Source organism: Marmota flaviventris, chromosome 13 (genome assembly GCF_047511675.1).
Source record: "Marmota flaviventris isolate mMarFla1 chromosome 13, mMarFla1.hap1, whole genome shotgun sequence".
NCBI lineage: Eukaryota > Metazoa > Chordata > Mammalia > Rodentia > Sciuridae > Marmota > Marmota flaviventris.
In genome coordinates this window covers 89,543,574-89,552,243 of record NC_092510.1, presented here as the reverse complement: position 1 = coordinate 89,552,243, position 8,670 = coordinate 89,543,574, and the positions used below count along the sequence as shown (strand labels likewise).

At 43.2% G+C, this 8,670-nt stretch overlaps 1 protein-coding gene across 1 annotated transcript in view; it reads left to right on the top strand.

Moving 5' to 3' along the window:
• The first annotated feature begins 2,397 nt into the window (after nucleotides 1-2,397).
• Nucleotides 2,398-8,670, top strand: part of Brinp1 (BMP/retinoic acid inducible neural specific 1) — a 118,849-nt gene continuing 112,576 nt past the window's right edge. The window contains exon 1 of the mRNA XM_027939392.2: nucleotides 2,398-2,615. Coding sequence (XP_027795193.1) covers nucleotides 2,398-2,615 — 218 coding nt within the window. The remainder of the gene's footprint in view (nucleotides 2,616-8,670) is intronic.

The following is an 8,670-nucleotide window of genomic DNA, read 5'->3' as shown; positions in this document are numbered from 1 at the left end:
TGGTCCCCACTTGGAAAGCACTGGGCTGGGGCTTTTAAATCTTAGCTAATTCTAGGACTATGGGTGAAGCTTCACTCCCTTATGTACATACATGTGCGTGAACACACAAACACACACACATGCACATCCACACCACGTTCCAGGAACAACCTTGTTCCTGTCCCACTTTTGATAGCTGCGGTGTTCTCCATCCTGTTTCCTCGCCATAACCACTCAGCATTCTCTCCAGGCTCCCACCCTCACCCCTCACAGCAGAAGCTATGGAGAAGGGCTGAAGGGGTGCCGTGCTGCGATTTCAGCATACTGTAGCTCCTCACCACAGGGAACTCTGAACGGTCGCCTCCACCCCCTGTTTGCCACTCCCGTGGGCTGTGGCAGACAGTCTTGGCAGCTGTGGCTGTTACAGTTCTGAGCTCAACATGGAAGCCTTTGTTTTAGGCTCTGAACGAAACCTGAGGCCACAGCTTTTTCCAGCCCACTCCTCTGCACACGTGCTTCTCTCCTCTGCCCTGACAGCTGGGGCTTGCTGCTACAAGTGGATTTTTGTGGCAACTCATGATAAAATGGTGCATTTGTGCAATACAGGGAAATATTCAGTTGGGCAGGAAATCTCTGTCTCTCTCTTTTTGATTTTTTTTTCTTTGTTTAGCTTTATTTTCCTCCCATAGTCAGCTGGAAGAGTAAATAAATAAGGTTTGGCTGTTTAATCGTGTGTGGAGATGGTTCTGCAGTTGACAAAATGTTTGTGTCCTCATTATATTTTTACATGGTAGTCATAAACATCCAAGATGGAGAGAGGGGATGTGACTGTTCACAGCAACATGGCTAGTCAAGAGCAGAAACAGTTTTCAAAGGTTCTTGCTAGTTAAAATCTCACAGCCCAATGAACAAGACACAGAGACAACGAAGTATCATATGAGATGATAAGTGCTGATGCACAGTTACAGGAAAGAGTAGAGCGAGAAGAGCTGAGTTTCAGGAATAACACTTTTAAAAGGAATTGAAAAAAAAAGTAACGACCACTGAAAATCTGACCTTAAGTGGTTACTAAAGGATTTGGGTCCCCAAACTATGGGACCACTGTGATCAACATTCCCTAGCAGAGAATAGATTAACATCGGGATTAGCATTCATCATCATCGTTATCCTCCTTACCATTCATGCCATTTTTTGAGCATTTATTATATTCCAGGCTCTTGAAAGGGCACATTACATAAATTATTTCATTTGATTGTTATATTAGTCCTGTATATAGGTGTTATTGTTAGCGACATTTTACAGATGAGGAAAATAAGTGAAGTTATCTTGTCTAAAACAATACCACTGATAGTTAGTGCAAGGTAGATGCAAAGCCTTTCAATATGGAGTAGGATAAGCTCTCTTAGAATCAGCAGAATGAGAGGTACCAACAGTACAGCGTTAAGCTAGTGAGGAGATGAAGCTAGTGATGGGAAGATAAAGAGTAAGGCTGGTGAATTTTCCAAAGGCCAGGCATGCCTTTGTGGTTTCTGTGATTTCCATGAGGAACCTTCCCCTAAGCTTTCTGTTGGACTCAAGCATTTCTCCAATGCATTCCCACACTTTGCCCCCATATCACCCAGTAAGACTGGTGTGCAAGACCCCACCTAACCCCTCCTCCTTTAGTTTCCCCTCCAAATGCCCTCTGAATGCTGGGAACACTGAGGCTTACAGGCACCATGAGTTCTTTGATTCCAAGTTTCCTTGGAGTCTGGGAGACACTACACTGAGCTGCATAGAAGCTACCCCAACAAGCTCCAGGAACTCATCTCCAAGGTATCCAGCCCAGATAGGCATGAGGATAACCCACCATGAGACTTGGTGCATACATCTGATCATGCAAAAGCAAAGCACTCATCTGTGTGTATACATCTGTGTGAGATGAGAGGAGAAAGGAACTCTTGTTTATTGAGTCTCCGTGATAGGCACAGCAGGTTGTGAAGATGGAGGTTGAGACAGAAGCTCAGGTTCTGTGTCTGTGTCTCTTATCGGGAGTAGGAGACTTTGTTCCTGCATTAATTCCTTTCACTCACTCTTTCAGCACATCCTCAGTGTGACACATGAGGACAGTGCATTCCTAAGAGACTAAGGGGTTTACAACATGTGAACGGCCAAACAAAGCAGGGTTGGGAGCCCAGATCTCCATAGAGTGTATGGCTTTAGGCACGAACCATACTGACCTGCGTAAACTTTAATGCATCCTGCTAATGGAAGGGATCATCGTGAAGATGTGTTAACTTTTTTCTTCTCTCTTGTCTTCCCCCGCCTTTCCTCTCCTCCTCCTCCGCTTCTTCCCTCCTTTCTCTCCTTTTGATTTTGTTCTCTACAGGACTCCAGAGAATGGAGCAAGAATGAGAGGAAAAAGGCCGGCAGAAAAGCATGAACTGGAGGTTTGTTGAGCTCCTCTACTTCCTGTTTGTATGGGGCCGTATCTCAGTGCAGCCCTCCCACCAGGAACCAGCTGGGACAGACCAACATGTCTCCAAGGAATTTGATTGGCTTATTTCAGACAGGGGGCCTTTCCACCACTCCAGGAGCTACCTATCCTTTGTGGAAAGACACCGACAAGGATTTACAACCAGATATAAAATATACAGGTATGATGGAGGCTAAAGAGCCCTCGCCTTTCCTTTCTGTTGGGCTTTGTGGGGTCAGGCCCTGCCACACCCTTGCTGCTGGATAAGTGTTTGAGTCAAGAGATCGTGTCCCTTTTACAGGCTGTTTTTCATTTCGAAAAGTAAAAAAGAAAAAAAAAATTGACAATGACAAGGAGACGATCAAAATATCAGATACCTAATATTTATCCAGTACTTGTGTGCTGGGCATGGTGCTTAATACTTCCTATTTATTATTTCATTTACAATTTCTAATAATTATCTAATACAGATTTTGGTAGTTTTCTCCACTTTTCATCTTCCGTAATTGAACCTCACCAAGGTTAAATAATGTGTCTAAAGCCACAGAGTCAATAGGTGGTAGGACTGGGATTCAAACCCTAGTTCTGTCTGCATCCATAGTTATGGTGATTCTCAACCACAGGAGGCATAGGTAGCCTTGTTTTACAAATGCTGCTAGGGAATCTAAGAGCCTACTCTAATATATTCATGAATTTGAGGAAAAAAGTGGACATTCAGTAAACAAACCTTTCCTTCAGCAGGTATGAACTGGGTCTTGACTTATTGGAATCCTACTCAAAGACTTAGCTCTCTACAAGAGAGAAAAATTTTTCTCTACCCTTTGAAGGTTCAGTATGTGAGGAAGCTACATCACCAATTGACAGTAGATAGATTAGGAGGAGGAAATGCATTTACATTAAGGGCATGCATACCTGGGAGCCCTACAAAATAAGAGCCACGAAGAAGGGCCACATGATTGACATCTGTTTAGCATCCTGAGCTGCAGAAAGAAGTAGGGGACTGGGGTTTCTGAGGGGTGGTAGCAAAGAAAGTTATGAGAGGGTGAGGGGAAGAAATGATGGAGAACATCATTGTCTGGTTGTACAGATAAAGTCTCTCTGGTAATAAAAGTCATCTCTCAGAGCAGCTCATTAGAACAAGAAGCGATAGCTTGTGATAAAATCTGTCTGGACCTGTGTCTCCTGTCCTATGAGTTCATCTCCCTGGTTGATGAGATTCCTGGGGAAGGGATTCATGAACATTGAATTCTTTGGGGGGAGAATGTATCTGTAAGAGCTTAAGGGAATTTCAGTGAAAGCCCCACCTTGTACTTTGGGGGAAAAAGAGAGACCAGAACCAGGAGGGCAGGGGAAGAACATAGAGACCTTGGCTCTCAGTTAGTTCAGAACATTCAGCATGAATAACGCCATGCTTTGAGGTCCTGTTTCTGAGCCCCAACAGCTAATAGCCCAAAGTCCTTTCTTCTTTGAAACTCTCAGGTTTTCCACATTCTACTTACTCATGGTCTTCTTGATCTATTCACTGCTGTCTCTACTTACTCCCATTTAACTATATCACCGTTTGCAATTAGAGTGCATTCTTGTATTACAAACTATTTGGAATCTCCATGTATTCTTTCATTTTTCACCTAACTGGAAACTTTTTGAAACAAGTGTGTGTGTGTGTGTGTGTGTGTGTGTGTGTAGAATTCATTCACTTCTGTGTCCCCAGGGTGATTTTTACTCTGCCACTGTTATTATAAGCACACAATAAATAGTGTGGACTGGAATTAGTGCAAAAATTCTCTGGAGCTTTGAGTTAATGTCAAGGAAGAAAGGGCAAACCCTCACATTTCTGGGCCCGTTAGAATACAGGAGCGGGAAAGCATGGTGCAAGAGAGAACACTGGCCTACAGCTAACAAGGCCTGGATTGAGGTCTACAGGCTTCTCAGTTGGTATGAAGAGTAGGCCTGTCTTCCTGGCTCATTTTGTGGTATTATGCACTGGGAGTGAGGGATTCATGAAATCTCTACCAGCTGCATATGATACTATGCTGAATATTCAAATCCTCCTCTGACAATGGGCCCACAAGTGACTGGGGTCTCACAATGGTCCTGTTTATGTGAGAGTTCACATGAGCTTTCTGTGTGCCTTCTTGAAGAGTGGTCAGTATAATCAGAGAGTTATGTGGGAGAGAGACTTATCTCTCTGGGCATTATGAAATGGAGGAACAGACAGGAGAATGAATGTTGGACAAGAAAAGGGGGAAAATGTGCAAGGGTGAAAAATAGAGGGGCATTTCTTTCCTCAACAGAGAAGAATGTCACAATTTTAAATATATAATGATGATTCAGTTTCCCTTGGGATAACTCTCCCCAAATCACCCAAGAACAGTAGTCATCTACTTAATTTCCATTTTGGATCCTTAAATAGTCTCTGGCAGAGTGTGGACACTACTGTTTGTGATTAGGCATAAACCAAATATGGGTGCCCATTGCTCAAGAGGACACATCAATCTCAGAAATTCCTGATACTGGAGAGAAGGACGTGGGTTTGAGATGTTGGATTTGGGAGGACCAATGAAGCAGAGATCCCGATATTTCACTCTTTGTGTTTTGTCAAGAAATAACATCTTCTTGGTTTTATGGATGTCCTTCTTGTCTGTTTGAGCCTCTCCAGGACATTTTCAGGTTCAGTTGACTAGAGTTCATATTAGCATTTTAAAGATGATTTGATGAGTGACTTTAGGAAAGTCATGTAGTCAAGAGAAGTTACGGTCTGGGCTGGAAACAGAGAATAAGTCAGTCACTACACTAGTGACCAGACCAGAACTGCTGGGATCCATTTCTTATTTACTAAAGTTTCTGAGAAAATGTGGTCTTCTTGTCCCTTTGCCAGACACTGAGGGTATGAGCGGGTCTGAGGATGCGTAGGCATGATATGACATCGTATTGGTTATAGTGCAGTATAATAAGGACAGATATTGCCTCTGTTAGATGATCAATATAAATTGTTGTTGCTGTTGGACTAACACATTCTTAAATATGTACCTTAAGTGTTGCCATGCACAGAGGCTTGATAGCATCCTTTTATTGAGCACTTATAAGGTCCTCACAACATCCTCTACCAGGTGGATAGCGCCTTGTCTTCCTGTCTTCTTCTTTTATTTCTTTTTTTTTTCTCTTGTGATACTGGGAATTGAACCTGGGCATACTGTATCAGTGAGCTTCAGCCCTAGCTCTTTTTATTTTTTAGTTTTGGGACAGGGTCTTGCTAAGCTACCCAGGCTGACCTCAAACTTCTGTTCCCCTTGCCTCAGCCTTCTGAGTCACTGGGATTATAGTGTGCGCCACCACATGCTGGCATGCCTTGTCATTTTATGGATGGAAAGCCAGGACTTGGGGAGGTTGGGTGTATTGCTATATTCATCCATCCAGTAAAGAGTGGAGCTTGGTTATAAATACTTGTCTACCTGACTCCAAAGTCCTTTAAACGCTCTGCTGGATGTTCACTCCCCTCCCAAACACATCTGTATGGCTTCCACATGCAGAGCGTGTCCGAGCTCTGAAAGGGTGACTCCAAATATCCTTTATTACAATGGCTTTGTCAACATTTTGAAGGTAGTTTTGGAGATGTTGAGAGGTGAAAGGTGGCTAATGAGGTTGGGAGACGAGACCTCTGAATGCTAATGCCAGGTCTCCGTGCACTGGTCTTGTGACATTAGGCAAGGCCCTTCCTTTCCTGAATCCCACTTTCCTCATTTATCCAATGACACGGTTGATGTAGATCAGTGCTTTTCAACCTGTGCTATTTGAAATGCTGAGGATTGAATAAAGAAGCCATAGAAACTGCTGCAGTGTGGGGACAGGGGCAAAGGTGCCCTTCAGGCAGAATTGCCAGCTTTTATCTTCCTTTATAAAGAAAAGATTGGCATCTGCTTTTGCTTTTAATTTTTACAAATGCTTTATGTTGGATTCCATGGTTTAAACTAAATTTGCAATCATCCAATGAGCTGGTTTCTAAGATCCTTTTTGGCTCTGAAATTAAGTATAAGATTTAATGAAGGTCACGTGGGTAATTAAATGATGGAGTTCGACCCAGAAGTCAGATCTTTGGTCATCTAGTTATTCTTTCCTTCCTTAATTTAATCCTCAAATAATTATGAAGCACCAGTTCTAGGCCCAGCACTGTATTTAGAGCAGATGATCCAATGATGAGTAAAATAAACATGGCCCCTTCTCTCATAGAAGAGACTGACATTAATCAAGCATGTGTGTGCACGTGCACTCACGCATTTACGTACACAGTAAGTGCTATGAAGGAAAATGTGCAAGAAACTGGGAAATCATGAATGCCACAACAAAGATTTGGGCCTTATGATGTTATAGGATTAGGTGGGGCTCTTGTCATATCTGCACAGGGAAACATGCAAATGAGTACCCAGAGACCAATGCCCACCCAGGCACAGGCCAGAGCAACCCCCAACTAAGATGTGCTCATGGGGACAGTTGTCGAATGATACTTTTTCCTCCCTGGTTGCCACTTTGTTGAAACACCAAAGCATTCTCCAATGCATCTGTCTTTCTGTATGCTGACATGGATGCAAACATTAGAAAGTTGGCATTGCTTCATTAAAGAAAGGTCTTCTTATCAGGCTGCCATACTGCCAGGTGCCAGAGCCAGCTCTCCCGAGATGCCCTGGACCTCAAGTTTGAGTCAGATCCCTCTGCCCCAGAAGCCAGTCTGGAGCCCAGAGTGGCTTGAAAGCAGGGAAGGATGACTCACTAACGTAGGTGAAGTTCATCCTTTTCCTTCTGGGTGCTCTCTCTGGTTTTAGTTCAGAGTGCTGGTGACCGTGGTGATGAGGGAGCCTTTCCAACTGAATCCCAGCAAAAGCTTCCTCTAACATTGTCTCACAAGCCAGGCAACACCATGAGCACATGCAGTGGATTGGGTACATGGGGTACACACACTGTCACTTGATTATTTTCTCATTTTAGCTTGAGCTAAGAAAGGCTTGAGCTAACAGAGGCTAAGGACAGCATGAGCTGAGAAATGCTCAGGGACGCTAAGAGAGTTGCCCCCCACCCCCCGCCCATGAATCTGCCATGGTGCAGTGTCCACACCCTTTGCCCTGAAGTCAGGGAGCCTGGTCACTAGTCCAGCTCACCTGCCTCCTTTCTGCATGATTTTGAAGTAACAGGACTTCTTTGAGCCTGTGTGTCTTCATTGGCAAAGTGGAAGATCTAACTGAGGTAGTCTCCAAGGTCTTTCACATCCCTGAAACTCCATGATCCTGTGAAATGTTGTCATTTTAAAATCGGGCACATCCCAGCAGAATGGACTGTGGGTTTGGAGTCTGGAGAACCAGGCTTTGTTTGATTTGAAGTCTCCTTTTAGCTTTATCTTTCTGGTCAGTTCATTCAAGCAGCATTAATTTAGTTATACATTCATCACTTTAGAATTTAAGACCAATTGTATGCCACTAACTGTGCTATGATTTGGTGATACAGACATGACCCAAAGTAGACAGTAAAGTATACACAGCTACACACACAACACACACCCACTCACACAGCCCATACCCCCTCCTCTACTGAGCTCAGAGTTGGGAGTGAAGGACGGGGAGGGTGGACAAGCAAAGACGTGTCACTCCATCTATAGGAAAGATCCCTCAGATACAGTTTTCCCCTCTGTGGATAGGAATAACAATGTCTGTCATACCTGCCAGGTCAGGGGACATACAGTTTGTGTGACAGCACTGTAAAATTTACATTTCTTTTTGCTTGGAAAATATTTTCATTTGAGTTCAGCCATTCTGTGAGGAAAATACAATTATTTTCTCATTTTATGAATGAGATTACTAAGGCACTAAGGGACGAAGTACTTTGCTCACCTCACACGGTTGGGAAGTGCCAAAGCTGGATTCAGAAGTAAGCCTTTAGGATGGTTCCCCTAGAGCTTTTATCATTTTCTCATGGCTTTCTGTAATTTTAGTTACTTCATTTATTATCAAATATTTACTTTGACTATGGGCAAGTTGCTTCCTCTCTGAGACTCATTTTTCTCATCTATAAATTGGTGATGATAATAAATACTCAGTGAAGATTTGGTGAGAAATAACATATTGAGTATATAAGGCTTGGGATTTTGTAAATGCTTCATACAGATGAGTTCCCACCTCCATTCCAGGAGCAGAGTGCATTTGTAGAAATTGTTTCTCTTTGTATCTTGATAATTTAAAAGTTAGTTTGGT